The 22,747-nt window shown below is 33.6% G+C and overlaps 2 protein-coding genes and 2 long non-coding RNA genes across 17 annotated transcripts; 2 read left to right on the forward strand and 2 right to left on the reverse strand.

Moving 5' to 3' along the window:
• The first annotated feature begins 1,193 nt into the window (after positions 1-1,193).
• On the forward strand, positions 1,194-2,661 carry LOC136998571 (uncharacterized). Its single transcript, XR_010889162.1, has 2 exons — positions 1,194-1,265; positions 1,515-2,661. It is a non-coding gene; the product is annotated as an uncharacterized lncRNA (long non-coding RNA).
• Positions 2,662-7,407: 4,746 nt separating this feature from the next.
• Positions 7,408-11,470, reverse strand: LOC136998569 (uncharacterized). Of its 7 annotated transcripts, none has more exons than XR_010889158.1 (6): positions 10,445-11,469; positions 9,205-9,531; positions 8,738-9,133; positions 8,282-8,352; positions 8,076-8,214; positions 7,408-7,999 (listed from the first exon to the last, which is right to left on the reverse strand). It is a non-coding gene; the product is annotated as an uncharacterized lncRNA (long non-coding RNA). The 7 variants fall into 7 exon arrangements; XR_010889154.1 differs by having other exon boundaries at positions 8,282-8,401; XR_010889155.1 differs by having other exon boundaries at positions 8,076-8,919; positions 8,986-9,133; positions 10,445-11,470.
• A 2,047-nt stretch (positions 11,471-13,517) lies between these two features.
• RpS18 (ribosomal protein S18) lies at positions 13,518-15,098 on the forward strand. The gene is made up of 4 exons (XM_012363033.2): positions 13,518-13,677; positions 14,077-14,262; positions 14,359-14,460; positions 14,880-15,098. Exons 1-4 carry the CDS (start codon positions 13,675-13,677, stop codon positions 15,045-15,047), a joined length of 459 nt encoding a protein of 152 aa, XP_012218456.1. The 5' UTR covers positions 13,518-13,674; the 3' UTR covers positions 15,048-15,098.
• Positions 15,099-15,156: 58 nt separating this feature from the next.
• Positions 15,157-21,851, reverse strand: EndoB (endophilin-B). Of its 8 annotated transcripts, none has more exons than XM_012363028.2 (9): positions 21,678-21,849; positions 20,913-21,054; positions 20,656-20,784; positions 20,406-20,568; positions 20,270-20,333; positions 20,137-20,172; positions 19,528-19,718; positions 17,318-17,453; positions 15,157-15,503 (listed from the first exon to the last, which is right to left on the reverse strand). In XM_012363028.2, exons 1-9 carry the CDS (start codon positions 21,738-21,740, stop codon positions 15,381-15,383), a joined length of 1,047 nt encoding a protein of 348 aa, XP_012218451.1. In that variant the 5' UTR covers positions 21,741-21,849; the 3' UTR covers positions 15,157-15,380. The 8 variants fall into 8 exon arrangements, with proteins under 8 accessions (XP_012218451.1, XP_067207532.1, XP_012218452.1 ...); XM_067351431.1 differs by lacking the exon at positions 17,318-17,453 and adding an exon at positions 19,405-19,428; XM_067351430.1 differs by lacking the exon at positions 15,157-15,503 and adding an exon at positions 19,405-19,428 and having other exon boundaries at positions 17,307-17,453.
• Between the last annotated feature and the right edge of the window lie 896 nt (positions 21,852-22,747).

The following is a 22,747-nucleotide window of genomic DNA, read 5'->3' on the forward strand; positions in this document are numbered from 1 at the left end:
AAGAAGAAAAGATATAACATTTTATTAAATGCTCAAATTGCTTAGTTCAGTTTTTGCATACAAGGTAAGTTATTTTATTTAATTGTGTTAACATCAAGCTAATAGAGCAGGAGCCGGATAGAGTTGCTCAAAAGTTTATTTTATTAAAAAAATTATTACAAACGTTTCGGCCTAAGGGATGTGGCCATCTTCAGTGTAAAATTGACATAAATAATGTAGTCGTAAGTAGAGAAGCGATAAGACAATTAATGGCCGCGCGCGCGCGCGGTTTATGCTTCGGTCTTAATCTTAAGCCGAGAGCACAAGCTTTTACATAAAGCATAACGCATAAGCATAAGGAAATTGATTGGTCTATATATAAGCATAAGCAAATGCATAAGGAAATGGACCAATCAATTTCCTTATGCTTATGCGTTATGCTTTATGCAAAAGTCTGTGCTCCGGCCATTAATCTTAAAGCCGAGAGCACAAGCTTTTACATAAAGCATAACGCATAAGCATAAGGAAATTGATTGGTCTATATATAAGCATAAGCAAATGCATAAGGAAATGGACCAATCAATTTCCTTATGCTTATGCGTTATGCTTTATGCAAAAGTCTGTGCTCCGGCCATACGAGTTGATAACGTAGAATGCCATAAGGGCGTTTATACTTCCCTAGTCTTAATCTTATAGCGTTTTCGATTATACAGGATTTGAACGACCCAGGGTTGGTTAATGACGTCATTGCAACCTCTCCACCAATGAAAGACTTGCATTTATAGTAAAATAGTGATTGATCAACCCTGGGTCGTTCAAATCCTGTATAATCGAAAACGCTATTAGTCTTAATCTTAATCTTGGAAAGATCCCATCTTTTAACTTTAGTCCCTAATGTCCTAAGGCCGGGCCAATGAGGTAAGTCTGACGTCCGACGCAGCACGAAACCGCGCGAAATAATGGTTTTCGATTCTTGTAAAATACAAAAATGAGTGATGCTGATTTAATTGAATGTGTCCAACAATTCGATGTTGTTTGGAATAAAAAAAATCCAAATTATAAAAATAAATTAATGGTTAGGTTTTGTTACATTTGCACATGCGTAGTCCGAATTTCCAGGGAAGCATAAACGAGTCCTTAAGATTAAGTTAAGACTAAGACTAAGATTAAGATTAAGATCGAAGCATAAACCAGCCATAAGATAGAAACGCTCTCGAACAATGGTTATGGTTTAGGTAAAACTAAGGCACTAGATATGTAGGTATTCTAAGGCACTAGATATGTAGGTATTCTCATCCGTCATTTTGGTTCCTACTAGATGGAGAATTATAGCGTATATAGTATAGTATAGCGTACATGTGTAACACGTCAATTATTAAAAATAATTCAGGACTTTTTTCGACTCATTTTTTGGCAAGGAATAACGCTATGTACTTAGTGGGCAGTCTTTAAGTGTCACCCTGTATACGCTATAATTCTCCATCTAATAGGAACCAAAATGGCGGATGAGAATACCTACATATCTAGTGCCTTAGGTATTCTCATCCGCCATTTTGGTTCCTATTAGATGGAGAATTATAGCGTATACAGGGTGACACTTAAAGACTGCCCACTAAGTACATAGCGTTATTCCTTGCCAAAAAATGAGTCGAAAAAAGTCCTGAATCATTTTTAATAATTGACGTGTTACACATGTACGCTATACTATACTATATACGCTATAATCACAGACTTCTATATATTACTAGACTGCTAACTCCTTATGTATAAGGCGTCTTCATTTCTTATGTACGAAACGATACATAAAGTATTCCTTTCTGCGCATGCGCTTTGTGATGTATGTCCCTACATGCTACACATTCACATATAAACACACATACATAATACAATTAACTAATATCTCGTCCAAAAAACAGAAATCTATTAAAAAAATAATAATATTATTAAATAATATTATTAAGCTAAGTTAATTTAAATGAATCAAGCTTTATAAAATGTGTAGTATGCAAAACATTTTATATAAAAATACTAATGTATAACACTAAAATTGTATATAAGAAATATTATTTTTAATGTTTAATGTTTTTGTATATAAAATATATTATTTTTAATATTTTTATTAAATGATATTATAAAATGATTGATATATGTATATAAAATATTTTAAGGATAAATAAAAAATACACACATTTTACATTTATATTTTATTTTTATATTATTTTAATTAATTACATATAAAAATATAAAATTATTACAAAATAAATCAAAATAAAATTCATATATTAAATAATTTTCTGATTTTTATATAATATATATTATAATTTATTATTTTTGTACCTAGCTGTATCGTATTGTATGTTGTATCAGCAGTATCATATTGTGCAGTAATATCTGTTTCACTTAAAGTTTGGACATCCAAATTCTCGCTATTACATTCATTTGAATCTAGATAAATCAAAATAAAATTCATATATTAAATAATTTTCTGATTTTTATATGTGCAATTGTTGATATACTTACTTGAATCTTTATCAGAACTTTGATCATATAAATTTTGAGTGGGTATAATATCTGCTTTTAATCTTCTCACTTTTGATGTATTTGCAAAATCACTATCAGTAAAATGAAATTGGCAAATACGGCTTGATGATGTTGGTATCCAATTTGTTCTATTAATTGCTATTATCCATTGTTCCAATAAATAAGTTATACTTATAGGAAATCTAAATTATTTAACAATTTATTAACATTGATACTAAATATATTTAGAATTTCTTTTAATGATCAAAAAACAGCAGTGTCACGACAATATAATTCTACCACATATTTTTATTAAATAATACTTACTTAAAGAAAGAGATTTTGTCATTTTTCTTTCTGTATGCTGCTGTGCTTTTGCAATTTAAAACAGCACATTTAAATGGCATTGTTGACTTCTTTTTATGACGTTTTTATCACGTATCGCGGATCACTTTTCTCATGTAAAAAGATTAGAATTATAGGTTAGAAGAACCGTATTATGGAGAATATATTGACTATATATATCTTTTTGCTTCTGCGCATGTGCACAATGAGACACTTTAACACATGCTTTTTGGGGCCATAGCACATAAGCGAAATTTGGGAAGTTAGCAGTCTAGTAATATATAGAAGTCTGTGGCTATAATTCTCCATCTAGTAGGAACCAAAATGGCGGATGAGAATACCTACATATCTAGTGCCTTAGTAAAACGTCCTGTTAATGTGAAACAAAACACGAATTAGGAGCCCAAAACATTTTTGAAAAAAATTTTGTGTATAAATACCTCTGATAATACGGTTTGTACATTTTTGTTGCTAATCTTATTATATGTGTGTAAAGCCAAGGACCATCTAACTTGCAATTAGAGAAAACAAACTAGATTTAAGAAATTAGTCAAAAATTAATACAATTTGGCGAATAAAAAATAAAAAAAATAAAATAAACAAAAAAAATAATAAATTAATTTTGAAAAAAATATATACCTTAAACGGTCCGTCAAAATTGTGTATAAAAAAATTAAAAATGAGACATGTGTCAACGGCAGTGAGCGGAACTCGACTGGCAAAGATGTAGGACGGAAAGGAAAGAGGGGATAGGTTTTGGAGAGGATTACAGGGTGAAGAATTTGGAAGCGTGTGCTAGTGATAGCACAACTGATACTTTCAAATCTGTTAATTGCTTTATATAAGTTCCTATTATTTTGATAAATAATTACACTTTTCTTTATCATTTAGTACAAGGCTGCACAACTCAAGCGAGCCGACTAGCCAAGTAGTAACGCTGCGATATTTCCGACGTTCCCACCATTGACCGCGCGCCTACCACTATTAGCGTTTTCGATTATACAGGATTTGAACGACCCAGGGTTGGTTAATGACGTCATTGCAACCTCTCCACCAATGAAAGACTTGCATTTATAGTAAAATAGTGATTGATCAACCCTGGGTCGTTCAAATCCTGTATAATCGAAAACGCTATATATCTCGCGCCGACCTCTATATCTACATCATTGAGTAATGGCTGGTTTATGCTTCGGTCTTAAGCCGAGAGCACAAGCTTTTACATAAAGCATAACGCATAAGCATAAAGAAATTGATTGGTCTATATATAAGCATAAGCAAATGCATAAGGAAATGGACCAATCAATTTCCTTATGCTTATGCGTTATGCTTTATGCAAAAGTCTGTGCTCCGGCCATTAATCTTAATCTTAGTCTTATAGCGTTTTCGAGTAAACGGGGTTTGAACGATCTAGGGTTGATCAATCACTATTTTACTATAAATGCAAGTCTTTCATTGGTGGAGAGGTTGCAATGACGTCATTAACCAATCTTGGGTCGTTCAAACCCCGTTTACTCGAAAACGCTATTAGTCTTAACTTAATCTTAAGGACTCGTTTATGCTTCCCTGGAAATTCGGACTACGCATGTGCAAATGTAACAAAACCTAACCTAACCTAACCACAAATTGTAATAGATCCCGGTGCTGCAAATTATAGTGAATGTTAAAATGAATCGTCAGCGGCAAAAAACTTTAATGTTTGGAATGGCACTTTTGTTATCAAGTGCCTATGCAGCATGTGTATTATTAAGAAATTAAAAAAAAAATAAAAGAAAACCACGGAGATACGCTGTTCGGCCACTGAATCGAAAAAGACACGAAACTGGTCATTTCTTTTCTTTAATGAAAGATATGCTGAATATTGAATACGATCAGGAACAATTTTTTAAATATACACGGATCGAAAACCATTATTTCGCGCGGTTTCGTGCTGCGTCGGACGTCAAACTTACCTCATTGGCCCGGCCTTAGGATATTAGGGACTAAAGTTAAAAGATGGGATCTTTCCAAGATTAAGATTAAGACTAAGATTAAGACTAGGGAAGTATAAACGCCCTTATGGCATTCTACGTTATCAACTCTTAAGATTAAGATTAAGACCGAAGCATAAACCGCGGCCATAAAAAGAAACAGGAGGGAGCATATACTAGCCAGGACTAGATAAATCCGCGGACGAATGTACGTCATGGCAGCCATCTTGAGCGACCACTTTTTGAAAGTGAGAGAGAATGCTCGAGCATAGCGGCAAGCGGCATACCGTACGCCGTACGCATTAATATGCAGTGTATAGTCTTTTATGCAACAGTGTATGGAAATAAACGATCAAAATGGTATACTTTAGAGCTTGTGGCATAACAGCAGCAGCTCGAAATCATGGAATAACGTTTCATCGGTTAGTATTATCAACAATAATGAGATTTTTATTTTGGAGATTATAATCATATGTATAGTATTGTGAAATTGTAGATTCACAATAATTACTAAATAATTTTCACTCACAAACAGGTTTCCGAAAAATCCGGATCAAAGAAATGCATGGATAAATTTTTGTAAGGACGAAGGATTTAATATAAATTTAGATTTTAGATTTTAACATTGCTCTTATGGAAATACTGCACGAGTGCAATCCCAATGAAAAACGCCATTAAAATTTGGTATTATTGTTGCATATTATAGTTATTTTCTTTTAATTGCACATTATTTCCTAATTAAACATAACAAGTCATTCGATATTGGCGCCCTTGAGCGGCCATCTTGAGCGACCACTTTAATAGTCACTTCCGTCCGCACTTTTACGACCAAACGCTCCCTCCTGTTTCTTTTTACTCAATGCTTGAATCATTGGCTGCGTTCAGCAGAACAACTGCTGAATTGTCGTCTAGTCAACACTTAACGTTGATTTGTTGGTTCTAAAAGTAAGAGCCAATCATGTTCGATTGCTACCAAGTGATTTGTTCTGCTGAACGCGCCCATTAGGTGTAAATAAATATTTATATTTCCAATTATTTTGAAAATGTCTATTTTCTTTATCGATTTTTCGCTGCATATTGAAAACTATGCGATAGTTCTTATATAGCGATGCGCAATGCGTACAAAATAAAGAGCTGTGAGCACGGACTAAGGAATAGAGGGACTGAGTCTAAAGTCCTAGTTTAGGCGAGAGGGGATGGTAACTCAAGCGTGCGGGGGGACTGCTTTCCGCCATATTGATGTAGCGATTCTCACACAGAGATTCTGTGTCTGTGACATGGTTACACTCGTGTAGTGGTGCCACTAGACATAACGAGTGACAAGCATAAAGAGATTAGGCGATTTTATTATTGTTGTATTATAAATTTTATAAAATACTTTAACTTTTATTACTCTGAGACTCTGCATACAGTAGACAAAATATTAGAAATAGCAATAAACATTTAATATTAAAAAGAGAAATTATTTTACATCTAACAAGAGAATAAAATATATTAATTAGTTCTAATTCTTATTTCTTAATTTATGTATTAATTTTTTTTATTCTTTTTATTTTTAAAATAAATAATTCCAATTTCTTATTTCTAATATTTAATAATTATTTCTATTTCTATTTCCTATTTTGTTTATTGTGCGCAGGATCTGACTTTCATTTCTTACATATACGCAAATAGTGAGTTCTATGTGTGGTGATTACTAAACGAATATGGCGGCCCCCCCCGCCGCAAACGTGCTCCACCGGTACAGCTTGTGCACCGTTCCTCTATTCCTTAGTCCGTGGTCTGGCCACTCGATTAGTTTTGGAAAAACATGGCGGCGGTATATGCATAGACGCATCTTGTGTTTACCATATTTATGGAATAAAACTTTCATTGGCTACATTTTATTCGACTACAAATTGATAGTATTAATAAAAACAGAGTAAAGCCTATAAAAGTAAGTACAATTATTTGGTATATGGTTTCTAAAATAAAATATCTAAGAATAATGATATTATAAAAAAGTAGGATTTGTCATAAAAATTGTAATTTTAACCTCATATTGTTTTTAATAGTTTTATTTACAATAAGTTTTATTTATAATAAGTTTTATTTAAATGAGTTTTATTTATTATTGTGATACAAACATTATTGTAATACTGAATATATAAGTAATAATATTATGTACTGTAATGATATGATTTTAAGTATTATTAGTTAATTTTTCTTTATTTTTCAATTAAAAATTTCTAGAAAAAAGTAATATTAATTGTTATTAATTTTCTTCTATTTCTTTTCAAATTATTATACTTTCTATAAGAATTCTTATTGGTTCCGCCATGTTTTTCCAAACTTTGTTTTGACCAATAAAAATAAACACAAGCGTGGCCAGACTCTATATATAGGGACTCTAGTTTACACCGATTGTTTAGTACGCGTATCAAATACTAAATCTGCTTCTCCGATAGGTATAAATCGTTTAGTGTAAAATCTACACCAATCAAAAAAGCTGATTTAGTATTTGATACGTGTACTAAACAATCGGTGTAAACTAAGCCACTGTTTGTCGATGAGATCATCATGCTCTCCCCTTCCTTCATCGCCTCTCGCCGTCAAGCTGTTTCTAGCTCCTCTCTTACTTCATCGCCACACGCCACAAGCTGTTTCAAGCTCCTCCCTTCCTTCATCGTCCCTCGTCAACAACCGGTTTTACTGAAGTAACCTTCTTTCTATAGATCTTGGAAGTCATCATACGAACAATATAAACGAGTGGTCAGACAAAGAGAGGTAGTGGGATTGTTTTGATTCATTTCTTCGTAAGCTTATTGAAAACCTCCATTTTTTATATACATATGTGTAGAGTATACATATGAATATATACATGAATAGACTTTAATGAAGAGAGTCTACAACAGAAAAAAATAAAATAATCCAAATGCTCTCTTTGTATGATCGCATGTTGAGCAGCACGGCGTTTTCCAGATTGTATAGAGTTCATTGAATTTATGTAAATAATCAAAATATAATAAAAAGAATTTTCACACAACATTTTTTATTTAATAAAAATTGCCAAAAAACGTTTTTATTTTTTTATGATTAAAGTAGTTTTTTCTCGTAAAGTCCAATTCATAAAGACCATTTCCAGCAACAGCATACATATGGGAACTATCAAATTCTAAAGCATATATTGAGCCATTTATATCATACGTCTAAAAATTTTCAAGAGAGTTAATAATAATTCACTAATAAAGTACAAGATACGAAAAATTTGAAAATAATACAAACTTGAATGGCAACACTTTGTCTCTGATCCCACATAACAACCATATGATGCCCTGTCATAAAAGTGTTCATATTATCTGATGAGCAACAGTATGATGGGCGATATTTGGAAGAATCCCATGTACGTACAAATTTGGATGTTCTGAAATTACAGTAATAAATATAAACAAATTGAATGGCTAATTGATATTAACAATAAGATTTATTACCTCAAATCCATTTTTTTAATAGAATTATAAAAACGCATGAGAATAGTGTGAGTATCCTCCCATATTAGTTCCTGACAAGGATCATTATATTTTATATTTATTATCTGATTACTAAAATTCCTTTACATTAGTTTGTTGTATATTCCAAACATAAAAGAAACATAAAACATACGTACTTTGGTTAGGTTTATATATATTGTATTTTTGCAGTTTTATATTTTTTAGAATTTTTGGGTTATCAAATCGTTTTTGTAAGTTATAATTAGAAATGTTATTAAATCGGATCATATAATAGTATCTGTATAAATATAGTCCATGAGTACGTTTACACGGCAACGTCAATCGGGTTTCATAACTATGGATATTACTATACCCAATTGAGATTGACGTGTAAATGTAGTCAATGTTCAATCGAACATTTGTAGAAACCGATTAATTAATTGAAACATAACTTACCTTTTATCAAAATCGTAAATTAGAAACGACGACTTAGGAGAAAAGTCTGAGCAATCATTGGAAATAACCGCAAATTTTGTTCCTTTAGGGTCCAATGAGATTGATTCAATATAACATCTGTTGCCACAAAATATTTTGTTTTCTTCCGTACAACCTTTTCTATCATCTGAATATTTCAGTATCTACAAAAACAAACTTTTTACATACTACATTAACATAGCATTATTGCAATTTTTCTTTAATCTTGCCTTTAATAAATTTTTAGAACCAGTTATAATGTGTTGCGATGTTGCGTTTATTCGTTGAATTTTATAATGCACATTATGTATTTTTAAAGGTTTACGTAAAAAATCCTTTTGATTATCTTTAATTTCCCAGCGGTTAATAATACCTTCTCTGCAAGAAATTTTGTCAAAAAAAAAAAAAAAGAAATAAACATAAAACACAGTTCATAAATAAATACTTACCTGTCGCCACTTATAATATAATTACCGCAATGAGTATAAGTTTCAATAAAAGCCTTGTCAGTTTTCAGAATATTTTTACCCTTTTTAATTGTACCGTTCTTTGCGCGTTTAAAAGCAAGAAGATCACCCTCACAAAATGACCAAACCATATTTCTAGTCATTTGTACGCTTCGATTTTTGAACTGAAATCTATACAAATAGGAATGTTCTTGCTCTATATTTATTTCCTCCATTTTATATATTCGTCTCCTTTTACATTTTTTATGTATCCAGTTGTAACTTGTAATAAATTTAGAATTTATATCTGAAGATAATAGTGGTTTACATCTGTAAAAAAAATAAGACATGTGTTCTTCAATGTGATCTTATGTAAAATCATGAACATCTATCTTCTGAAAATATATAAATATTGAAATTTATTTTAAAAAGATATAATTAAAAAACTAAATCAAGTTTTGCTAAAAATAAGATAAAAAGTTGTAACTTAAGATAATTCTAAAGTGGTCTGTTTTACCAATTTCTTTCAAATACACTATACCTTTTTTGACCGTGTAGAATAAAAACTCTTTTTCTGTAATTAAAGTACATAAGCTAATACACTACAGACGGTCGATTTGAAAAAATTTTTCAAGCCACGCAGCCAAAAAAAATGAAATTTACGAAAAATAGAAGCCAAAAGCCATATAAAAAGCCATATAAAAAAGATTAAATTTTTTTGGTTTTTTATAAGATAAAATGGCCTTTTATGGGCGGTATTCATAGTCCGTTCTTATTCCAGAATTATCTTAAGTACTGTCTTAAGATATTAATATGGCTTTCTGATTGCTTCATAGCATTTTAGGATCATACTTAAGAGAATTTTAGAGATAAGAACGAACTCTGAATAACGCCAATGACTAAAAAAAAAATAAAAAAAAAAAAAAAAAAAAAAAAAAACGTTAGCAATAGTACTTTATTGGTGACGTGAAAATCTATTGAAATATTTCAACATAATAAATTTGAAAATAGAAAAATATTTTTTATAAATTTTAATAAATTTTAATAATAAAGAGAGAACATTCCACTCATAAATTAATAGTGTCGCTTCTAACACTCGCTGGTCCGAGCAACTTTGGCGCGCCCGATGAGGAGAGGAAAGAAGACGTCGGCTACGGAAATCGGCTGAAATGCTCGACTATTTCCAAGCACTGTTCTAGAATAAATCAAAATATAAATAAAGAGTAAGCTTTATTTAACTTACCGTTCACAAAATTTTTCCGATTTCTGATTCGTGACAAGCAAATGTTCACTTTTTTTTATTAGTATATATTTTGCCACATTATTAAATTGTATGCATACCATACTAATCTGTGATAAAGTATAAACATCACAGAAATTGAAAATTTTTTCTAATATCTCGTTTGGCAAATTATACGAAACAGACATTTTTGTCTTCCTAATTGAACGTTACCACGTGAGAATATAGATATTATAACCGGTATGTTTACTTTACTGAACGTTATACTTTTTTATTTTTAAAGTGTAATATCTTCAGCTTAAGGTTACACGTGTTAACGATATGGTGGCTACTAAATGTTCTCCAATTAAACGACTCGACGACTGGACAAATATCCGTCTAGTTCCTAATATAATTGTAACGGTCAGAGCACCGCGTGCACTGTATCAAAATATTCGTTAACCGTTTTAATTAAATCCACGTGCTCCGATTGGATTAACACCGACTGTACTATAATGTAGATCAGGAGTTCGAATATATCACTGGTTTAACAATATAAATGATGGTCTTTATTGCAATTTGCAAAATACACTTAATACTGGTTAATCGCTCGCGAGACTAGATCTAATTCTACGACGACTCTAATTCTCGACTGACCCTAATGCCGGCTCCGAACAGAATGCTCCTTAACATTTGGCTCCGCATAAAGAAGCCGGTCCCGAATGTTCGAGGATGTTTTGGATTGTTCGTCGCATCCGGTTTCGTACGGAAGCATCGACTTATTACTTCGATCGAGACTGCAGCCCGAGTGTTGATGTATCGCACTTCAATATATCGCTGGCGGCCTTGCTGGTGCCGCCTGTCGGACGACCACCGAAAAATTTTACACTACGATACAACCACGGACTAATAGCGTTTTCGATTATACAGGATTTGAACGACCCAGGGTTGATCAATCACTATTTTACTATAAATGCAAGTCTTTCATTGGTGGAGAGGTTGCAATGACGTCATTAACCAACCCTGGGTCGTTCAAATCCTGTATAATCGAAAACGCTATAAGGAATAGAGGGACGGAGCACAAACTATACCGGGGGAACAAGATCTATAGAGAGAAGGTTACCTCAGAAAAACCGGTTGTTGGCGAGAGACGATGAAGTAAGGGGGGAGCTAGAAACAGCTTGACGGCGAGGGGCGATGAAGGAAGGGGAGAGCATGATGATCTCATCGACAAACAGTAGCTGTCTGAGATAGCTTCTGTTTGCCGATGAGATCATCATTGCCCCTCTTGCCGCTCGTCCCTCTTTGCGCATGAGGTAACCTTCTCTCTATAGATCTTGGGCATGGCCCCTCTCAGGCTTCTCTCTGCTAACAATAAGACACAACAAAAAGTACAGAAAGAATCAAACTTTTACCGCCACTTCTTTTTGAGCCGACTATTGGCGGAGAGAGCAGACGGTCTGCTTTCTTCTGTTAGGGTGAAATCAGATGATACGGAAAAGAGCTGCGGAACGGAGAGTGCGTCATTGAGACAGCCAATCACTTGCGGAATACAATCGTACGCAATAGCTGTGACGCACTCTCCGTTCCGTAGCTCTTTTCCGTATCATTTGATTTCACCCAGTGATGCCAATTCGAGCTCGCTGGTACCATGGGTACCGTAGTGGAGAGGATACCCACACAAGCGAAATCGCTGACGTCACATGTCCGTGTGTGCTCGCCGAGCATTGAGTAAAAAGAAACAGGAGGAAGCATATACTAGCCAGGACTAGGTAAATCCGCGGACGAATGTACGTCATGGCAGCCATCTTGAGCGACCACTTTTTGAAAGTGAGAGGGAATGCTCGAGCATAGCGGCAAGCGGCATACCGTACGCCGTACGCATTAATATGCAGTGTATAGTCTTTTATGCAACAGTGTATGGAAATAAACGATCAAAATGGTATACTTTAGAGCTTGTGGCATAACAGCAGCAGCTCGAAATCATGGAATAACGTTTCATCGGTTAGTATTATCAACAATAATGAGATTTTTATTTTGGAGATTATAATCATATGTATAGTATTGTGAAATTGTAGATTCACAATAATTACTAAATAATTTTCACTCACAAACAGGTTTCCGAAAAATCCGGATCAAAGAAATGCATGGATAAATTTTTGTAAGGACGAAGGATTTAATATAAATTTAGATTTTAGATTTTAACATTGCTCTTATGGAAATACTGCACGAGTGCAATCCCAATGAAAAACGCCATTAAAATTTGGTATTATTGTTGCATATTATAGTTATTTTCTTTTAATTGTACATTATTTCCTAATTAAACATAACAAGTCATTCAATATTAACGCCCTTGAGCGGCCATTTTAAGCGACCACTTTATGGGCTTGTTCGTTTTAGCTGCACTGGGGCAGCTCTGGGTCTGCTCTAAACAAGATAATACAGGACAAACTATTTATCTGTTCTGTATTATCCTGTGTAGAGCAGACCCAGAGCAGCCCCAGTGTAGCTAAAACGAACAAGCCCTATATAGTCACTTCCGTCCGCACTTTTACGACCAAACGCTCCCTCCTGTTTCTTTTTACTCAATGAGCTGATGCGTGTATTATGCGCTGCAGGTGGTGGGGATCTAGGGAATTCTAAGCGCTGTTCATGCGCGCATTGGGCGGTATTCATAGTCCGTTCTTATATTTAAAATCGTCTTAAGCACGGACTTATATTCGCTCTCTTCGTCACACATAGATTGTGTCTGACGAAGAGAGCGAATATAAGTTCGTGCTTAAGACGATCTTGAATATAAGAAAGGACTATGAATACCGCCCATAGAGTGAAACGGAACGTTTTCTATGGGCTTGTTCGTTTTAGCTGCACTGGGGCAGCTCTGGGTCTGCTCTAAACAAGATAATACAAAACAAACTATTTATCTGTCCTGTATTATCCTGTGTAGAGCAGAACCAGAGCAGCCCCAGTGTAGCTAAAACGAACAAGCCCTATGTAATTCGTGCGCATAATGTGCGAAACGGAACGCAACCTGTGTAATTTTGTGTCGCTTGTGTCTCTTGGTGGAAAACTACCAAGGATCGCGAGAGTATCTGTCCTTGTCATCCGAAGTTTCTTGGTTTCCTCGCATGAGGTCACCAAAATCAATTCGAACTCGAGCCGACATTTTTGTTAACCCTTAATTGTACTTCCGATTTTGGCGTTGTGCGTTTCTACACGTGTTTCTGTCTTTTGGTAACAAGCTGTACGGCAAGATGGTGAGTTTTAAGTTAATTATTTTCAAAATCCAACTTTTTTGGTACAATCTTGAATAATAAGCGTTAAGTGTTTGGATAAAACAATAAATTTTTTAGTGCAAATGTGTCTTAAAAATATTTTAATGGAATAAAAACAATAAGATAATATTTTGGGATTAGACGCTTCCACTTACATTGCGGTTGTAATCTGCGATCTATACAAACAAATTTTGCAAAAACTATTCTTGGATGGAATTTTCAATTTTTCACAATACTTATAAAAATCTGACAGTTTTTATTGCGCAATTTCACGCTACGTTAAAATTCATTGAATTGCTTCATCGAATTGCGATTAACATTGAGGTTAACTTTGAGTACACAATGTATGAATGATTAATGATATATACTTTTGTTTTTTAGTCGCTCGTGATTCCTGAAAAGTTCCAGCATATTCTTCGTGTCATGGGCACGAATATTGACGGCAACAGGAAGGTCATGTTTGCCATGACCGCAATTAAAGGTGTTGGTCGACGTTATGCCAATATTGTTTTGAAGAAGGCTGACATTGATTTGGACAAGCGAGCTGGAGAATGCTCAGAGGAAGAGGTAAATTTTACTATCTATATCTATCTTTTTACTAAAAAAAACATTACCTTTGTATCATAAAATACATATTTAATTAATTACTTATAATACTTTTAGGTGGAGAAAATTGTTACTATTATGGCCAATCCTAGGCAATACAAGATTCCAGATTGGTTCCTCAACAGACAAAAAGATATTGTTGATGGAAAATACTCGCAGGTATGAAAAAAAGGACTTTGGCTTTTTACATATATTTTTTCATAAAAAAAATTAAAAATCAAACATTTAATAAACATGATTATTATATATGTTATCGAAACCAAATAATAGAATTTATTAAATCCAAACTGGTTGAAAGATATAATGCAATGTATGCATGTATTGAATGATTATTTATCTTTATATTTTCCAAATTTAATCGCACAAATTCACGACTGTACGTGCAAACATTTATTGTATGTTCAGCTGGTAGCTTTGTGCAACAGCAACTGCACTATTGTACATTCGAATTGTTTCCTAATATTTCTTAATATTCTAAGTAATAGGTACAAGTGCAACAGAGATCAAGTTACTTAAAAATATGTGATTGCTAATAGAGTTACAAAATATTTCTAAAACATTGCTTGCGTATTTTATAGCTCACGAGTGCCAATTTGGACTCTAAGTTGCGTGAGGATTTGGAAAGAATGAAAAAGATCCGCGCTCATAGGGGTCTGCGTCACTATTGGGGTCTCCGTGTACGTGGTCAGCATACCAAGACCACCGGTCGTCGTGGACGCACGGTCGGTGTGTCGAAAAAGAAATAATTTTATTAATTTATGTACTCTATACCGATTATTAATAAACTTTTAAACTAAGTTTTTCATTCAATTATCATTTGATATTTAAAAAAAGAACCTATCGCAAAACATGGCATAATTCAGAAATAACATTTATTGTGCTATTCTTTAATTGTAGAATAGTGATTTATTTAAATCGAGGTATTAACTTCTTGGTCCTGGACAGTCCTGGAGTAACGAATCATCTATAGTAATATCTAAGCCAAAGTAACTCTAGTTTCAACCAACTCAGGTTGAAAAAGCAGAAGAGTAATGTGCTAAATTTGCTCTAAAGATACAATTGACAATAGACGATAGCTTTTAAGTGTCTGAATGATGTGTAATAAGCATCTCCAAGTATACTTTGGGCACTTTTCCTCGTTGATTGCCTCTGATTCCCATGAAGTAATCTTCGTCGTCGGGAATTTCACAAATACCGATTACCTAAAAAATATACCTCATAAGATGTATTCAGTTTATTAAAATACGACCTTGTACACAATTTCTAATCAATAAATGTGTGTGTATCGATTGTATAATATACAGGCGCGCGTTATAAAAACAATATATGTGGTGCTAAAGTAATAAAGATTCATATCGTGACACAGTAAATAAATAAAATACTCTTACAAAGTAAAACGGCAAACATATTTATTGATACGTGCACAACTTGAATAAATATACACATACATTAAATCGTTCAGGCACAAGACGTTTATGACATGACCCTTTTGCGATGAGTGTACATGTATTGTGTACCTATGTTTTTTTACAAATCTGTAGATATGAGAAAGAGAGAGGGAAATATAACACACGATACTGATACATGGATTTAAAGATAAAAAGATAGAAGAAAGCTGATGCCCACAAAAGTTCAAACAAATTAAAAATAAAATTAATATAACATCTATCATGCATAGTAGAATTCATTGTAGAAATGCAAATATAATTGTCAACCTTGTAATTGATAGAAACAGACTTTCTTAGCCTCGAGTTAATCAATTAACAGATATCTTAGACCATGTTCGCAACTTGTAAAATAAACATTAACTTACTTAAAAGATTGCATATAAACGTTCGGTGATTCCAAAAAATTTATAAATTGATATTTGCTGGTACTTATATAATATTACTGTTATTTTTCTGTTTTATCTTTCTCCATAATGATTATTAATTCATTTAATTCTCTCTGTCGAGTTTTTGTATTAAGATAATTATATGCATTGCACGAATATCACAATCTTTAAAAGTTTTCGCTATGTTTTTCTGTCCTTCCGGTAATATGTGAAAGTATAACGCAAATAACGAATTTTCAAGAATTTTTGAAGAAGAATATACCTCTATTTAGAACATAATATTTTGTAAGAGTTATTAATAAGACGTACTAGTTGTTTAAAAATAAATGCACTAGTGTAATGTTGTTAGTATTAATATAGAGTTCTTAAAAATATTGTAAATCTCGAACGTCTCGATTTAAAACGTGTAATTATAGTAACAACTACTTAAATCTAACGCATATAAAAAAAATGTAATATTTTGGAGATAAAGTTCGGAGATCTTAGTCCTGTCGAGACTTCTCTCTAGATGCACCAGATTCGAATTATTCTTAGGTTCTGGGTCGAAAATTAACAAAGTGACAATTGTAATTTCAAAAAGTTTAAAATAAATCTCATACCGTATCTGACACATAGAGAAATATAAAGAGAAATCTCTCAAGAGTATAGATTATACAGAACTCGATAAAAAGGATTTTACAACTAACAAGGGAAGCGCACGAAGTGTTAATCGCAAATAGGTATATTATATATCGTTGAAAAGATCTTGTCGAGTAGAGTTCAGCTGTGCAATATCTCGCTTGAACAGCGCCTCTAGGGCGCTATGCGCAATAGAAGTTATATAGCTATGAGTTTTTTGAAAATCTAGTTCATTATTAAGTTCAAAATAATGCGAAAAAAAGTTAAAGAGAAACAAAAAGAAAATAAAAAAGGGGGATCTTTTGCTTGATACCTTTTTCTTGAAGCAAAAAACCCCAACCAGTTTTTCAAGCGAGATATTGCACAGCTGAACGCTACTCGGCAAGATCTTTCCAACGATATATAATACATATCCATTTGCAATTAACACTTCGTGCACTTCCCTCGTAAGCGATCTTAATATACACTGCGACTTAATCCGACTAATAAATTCATGCCTTTCGCTGGCATTTTATCGCCAAACATGCTTCTGCGTACCTAAAATCACAAGGTAAATTTCGTTACCTCGTCTTGCACGACGCTTAACTCGCTAGAATCCCTCGCGTCGTAATGGCATAAGACTCTCGCTCTATCCAGACCGTTCTCGGCTAGTACATTGGTGGTGACTGGTGAGGTGTTGTAATAGGCACCCCCAGACAGGCTGGGTAGGATAAACGATAAATGAGTATAGTGCGCATTTAACGAAGTAAGGTGTATTTAATAACGATGAGGAGACACTAAGCAAACGTGAGCAAGAGCTTTCAAGAGAACAATATACCGCGAATAATCTCTTAATACCGCGAAATATCTCTTACAACTGAACTTTTACTTCGTTTTGACCAATATAAAGATGGAAAATCGTACTGATATAATAACTGAATATGCAGTAGGCTTCAAACAAAGTGCGCGATATGCACTTTTTCATTATTTTTTTAGGATACATATTTACGAACATAGCTTCGATTACATGTTCACCAAGTTAATTATCAAGATAACTGTCAGACTATAGATATATCATATATATCGATATATTTATATTTTATACCAACCAAACAAATTGACTTTGCTAGAAATAGCCACAGGCACCAAGTTCTATATACATAGTCATTGTTTGACAGTAAGCAAGATAATAAGTACCTCGTTTATGTCGATTAGACCAATATACATGCAATTTGAGGAGATTGAGTCTCCCATTAGCATATTTCTTATTCCGCTACTTAGAGAGTCTGTTCTTACAAGTATATCTATGTTAAATCTACTAGAATTACATGCACTATTGTTAGACTTTAATATCCGCTTTGGGATAATTGGAAATTTAATCTCTTCCCTCTCCACAGTATAATACAGCCAGATTAAACATTATTGTATAAAAACAAGAAAAGCGTGATATGTATCTACAATTACATCACTGTTACATGACATTGTTACAGCGTTGAAGATCCATTGCTCTTTAATGCCATGGTATCATTCTCGGCCGAATTACGGCGATTCAAAGCAATTACTGTACAATTACGAAGGAAATTGTATAAGAGATAGAAGAAGAAAAAAAAAGATGATAAGATTGTAGGTCGCATTAATCGCCGTAAATCGTTCACAAAGAAATCTATCGAGAAAAAATGTTTCGTCTGTTCTATTATACTCTTGCTTCAATATACAATTATAATTGCATATCATCTCATACAAAGTATCAGACTATCCATTTAATAACAAATTTGGAACGATTGGGTGACGCTCGCGGCGATTAAACTCTATTTATAGCATACGTAGAACAACTTTAACAAACGTCGCAACTCGAAAAAGGGGAAACTATTTGATAATTAGCATAGATCTATTAATTAGATTGATAATTAGCATAGATCTATTAATTAGATTGTTAATTAGACTTGGAACTTGTAACAATCCTTTAACAATTGTGTCTGAAAAGCTGGACTAAACTTTGCTGATATCAGTGTCAAATGTGGCAGTAACATAAGCTGTAGATCCGGTGGTTACAGATGAATTTTGAGAGTAGACAGGTGAGTTTACAGGGAGTGTGGGCGAGGGAGTTAACTCGATCACTTCCTCGCTGTTGATTCTCAGTAAAGGGCTCGGTTGACGCGCCCTGCAATTCCAATCATGCAAGCAAAGATTGTGTGGCGAGAAGGAACATTCAAACAAATTGGATCAAGGTCCATAAGCAAGGAATAATAAAGGCACAACCAAAACTAGTTATTACTATCAATTATTAGCTCAAGATAGGAGCGACAGGATATGGAAGCGATTAAGTAGCGTCGGCACATTAGATCTGGTGTAATAATTTGATTATCCGCTGGTTTCGCTGGAGTCAGTTATCTTTAAATTTTAGTTTTACTGACTGTAACATTAATGTTTGAAGATTAAAGCAAACTGACATCGTTGAAACCAGTTGAAATAGGTAATGTTCGTCAAACCAAATACAATTTATCTCCCATATAGCAGCAAAGATTTATATTCTGAAAAATTTCACCACATTCAGTCCATTTCCTTTTTGTCCAAATCTATGCCCACAATTGCTCTAAGGAGAAGCAGAGCTTACATATTGATACCTAAGGACAGTGATTACCATTCAGAAAGGTTTGTCAAACATTACTCACTCGGATCACCATAAAGTGGGATAGCTGTACAAGAAATGCCGCGATGATTGCAAGGATAATGATGTGCGGAACAAATAAGAGAATACTTTGAAACAGCGAGAAAAAATGAAACAGCAAACTTACCCGGCAAGCTCGCGCTGTAGATCTTGCATAACGGCGTGACATTGTGCGTAGTGACGAGTTTGCGCCTCTACGAACTCGTGTAGACATCGCAAATGTCCAGCTTGAGAACTCAAAACTCCCTCCAGCAGCAATTTGACAATCTCCGCTTGCCGATCAAACTCCGATTGCGCTACCCTCAGCTCCCTCTCTGCCTGAGTGAGCAATATACATATTTTATTGTTCCTGTCTTCTGTATATTATACATTTCGATCTTTGCTGTTTAAAATAATAAGGAAATTGAAATTTGACTGATTCAGGAAACGGAAATAATTGTAGCTGCCAATTGACATCACCATTAGATTCTGTGAAAGGTAATCCGTCTTTCGTTCTATCTTCGTACATAATGCAAAGGAATATATTTCATATTCTACTCTAAATTCTTTATGCAATGTACATTACATAAAGAATATTTGCAGTGCAGCATGCAAACGTTACGATTGAAGATGTTTATAAATTTTAGTATTCATAGATTCATAAATAATAATTATCAAATTGTTCTTATTTCAATCATATTGAACCTAGACCTCTCTAAATTGAGAAACAAATCAAAACTGTCGATTGCATTAATACCTGATCGAGTAACACTTCGGGTGATACACCAGACTCCTATCAATCGCAGCAGTGTGAAGGACAAAACACATCATAAACATACAGCACATATATTTTTAAATAAAGTTGAGAAAAATATATTAACAATACTTACACTCTGTTGACCCAGCATGCTTCTTGCTTTTCTTACTCTATTTTTACATGCGTCCAAATCCAGTCTGTAGAAATCGTTTAACATCAGTGATGAAATTTTTGATAAATAAAAGAAATAAACAAAACAATTTTGTTACCTCTTATTTGCCAATATTGCCATTTCCTTGCTAACAGTTTTCATCTCTCCATCCAAGAACTTCCTCAGAGGTTGTATATAACAGTTGGCAGCAGTTCCTATAAAGTCCCTTTCTATTTGTCCCAATTTCTGCTGACATTGGCCAATCTTTATTAACGCACTGCCTAAAAATTAAATCTTTTTGTGCAAAATTGTTACATCTATACCATTGTATATACACAATGGAAAATTCTCTTATCTGGAATACTAACCATATGCTATCCCTGGACCAAAATCATTTCCAGCTTCTATCATATCAGTGCCTACATATTCCAAATTACTCAGCCTATTAGGTTTTTTCTTGTCAATTTTTTCATAAAAGAAGTCTTCAATCCTGTTACCTACAATATGTTCGAAATTAGTAAAAAAAAATAAAACGCATGTTTTTATAAAAGTTTTAGTCGGACATGTAATAATATAATTTACAATTTAATTAATACTTTTAATTCAAGTAAATAGCATTTGCTACCAGGATTAGGGGTAAGCACAGCTTCCATGTTCCGCAATATTTTCTCTGTCCATGTTTTAGTGGCATTTGCTCTCTCCGCTAGATGTTCCAAATGTGCATCTAACTCTGTCTTTTCTGAAGTACCCAGCGTTTCTTCTGTCATCTAAAAGTAAATGTATGTCATAATTTTATGCTATTACATTTATAGTATACAATAATATTATAGTAATATTATATTATTACAATAATTTTATAGTATACATTTTTCTCCTAATATATATAAATATAATATAAATAATAATATAAATGTCCAATCTAATGTCTCAAACGTAGCATATCAAATAACATAGAACATATTCTGATGAATAAACATATTTTACATGACATTCGTGAGAAAATAATAAATAAAATCAAAGCTTGTCTCATTATAAGAATAACGTAATATTAGAGAAAGTTTTATTTTATTATACAGAAACGTCAGAAAAATCGGTATTAATCAATGACATTGATCGCTGAAACAAAATTAGAAATTTAGGTTAAATGATATGACATTAACGCAAGCACATTTAGAATTTCATGACTGCGGTAACGAATAAAATGTGATGAGAACAAGCAGTTGCAGAAGAAGTCGAGAAATTCGTCTAATGACATATAACGTATTCAATCATCGATTCAGAGCGTTGAATGTCAACAGTGATAAGCATTAAAATGAGATTCGAGCGTGTGCATGTTCATTTATGTTTTGTAAAACTGGGATTCATTAAAGCAAAAATATCGGATTTCCACCTGTACAACTCGGCTAAGGGCGGCTCCCGCATCCTTCACCAACTTCTTCACGTTAAAATCCATTTTCGCGATTAGATCTGATTAGATCTCACACCCACGATCAAGGTTTCTTGACGGCACTTAACGGAGAACTTTTAATCCCCCACCCCCACCCCCCTCACGATGTCTCTTTATGCTTCGTACACATATACATACACTCGCTCCTTTTATACACTTTATTTTCTATCGATCATTAAGGGCGGTATTCATAGACGTTGTTTGAAACCTGTCTTAAGCATGAACTTAGAGGGTGCTTATGACAAATAATCGGATCTCTAATCGGACCATTGAAATCATTGAGTAAAAAGAAACAGGAGAGAGAGCGTTTGGTCTTAAAAGTGCGGACGGAAGTAACTATATAAAGTGGTCGCTCAAGATGGCCGCTCAAGGGCGCCAATATTGAATGACTTGTAATGTTTAATTAGGAAATAATGTACAATTAAAAGAAAATAACTATAGGGCTTGTTCGTTTTAGCTACACTGGGGCTGCTCTGGGTCTGCTCTACACAGGATAATACAGGACAGATAAATAGTTTGTCCTGTATTATCTTGTTTAGAGCAGACCCAGAGCTGCCCAGTGCAGCTAAAACGAACAAGCCCATAATATGCAACAATAATACCAAATTTTAATGGCGTTTTTCATTGGGATTGCACTCGTGCAGTATTTCCATAAGAGCAATGTTAAAATCTAAAATCTAAATTTATATTAAATCCTTCGTCCTTACAAAAATTTATCCATGCATTTCTTTGATCCGGATTTTTCGGAAACCTGTTTGTGAGTGAAAATTATTTAGTAATTATTGTGAATCTACAATTTCACAATACTATACATATGATTATAATCTCCAAAATAAAAATCTCATTATTGTTGATAATACTAACCGATGAAACGTTATTCCATGATTTCGAGCTGCTGCTGTTATGCCACAAGCTCTACAGTATACCATTATGATCGTTTATTTCCATACACTGTTGCATAAAAGACTACACACTGCATATTAATGCGTACGGCGTACGGTATGCCGCTTGCC

Source organism: Linepithema humile, chromosome 3, assembly GCF_040581485.1.
Source record: "Linepithema humile isolate Giens D197 chromosome 3, Lhum_UNIL_v1.0, whole genome shotgun sequence".
Lineage (NCBI taxonomy): Eukaryota > Metazoa > Arthropoda > Insecta > Hymenoptera > Formicidae > Linepithema > Linepithema humile.

What these genes read in the sequence shown, in the direction of transcription:
- RpS18 (XM_012363033.2), top strand. An exon ending in GAGAATGCTCAGAGGAAGAG is followed by an intron (nt 14,263 to 14,358) that starts GTAAATTTTACT and finishes TAATACTTTTAG; the next exon opens with GTGGAGAAAATTGTTACTAT. An exon ending in TTGATGGAAAATACTCGCAG is followed by an intron (nt 14,461 to 14,879) that starts GTATGAAAAAAA and finishes CGTATTTTATAG; the next exon opens with CTCACGAGTGCCAATTTGGA.
- EndoB (XM_012363028.2), bottom strand. Translation starts at nt 21,740, where the DNA reads ATGGATTTTAACGTGAAGAAGTTGGTGAAGGATGCGGGAGCCGCCCTT. An exon ending in CCCTTAGCCGAGTTGTACAG is followed by an intron (nt 21,055 to 21,677) that starts GTGGAAATCCGA and finishes ATTTACTTTTAG; the next exon opens with ATGACAGAAGAAACGCTGGG. An exon ending in TAAGCGTCGTGCAAGACGAG is followed by an intron (nt 15,504 to 17,317) that starts GTAACGAAATTT and finishes TATATTTTTTAG; the next exon opens with GTAATCGGTATTTGTGAAAT.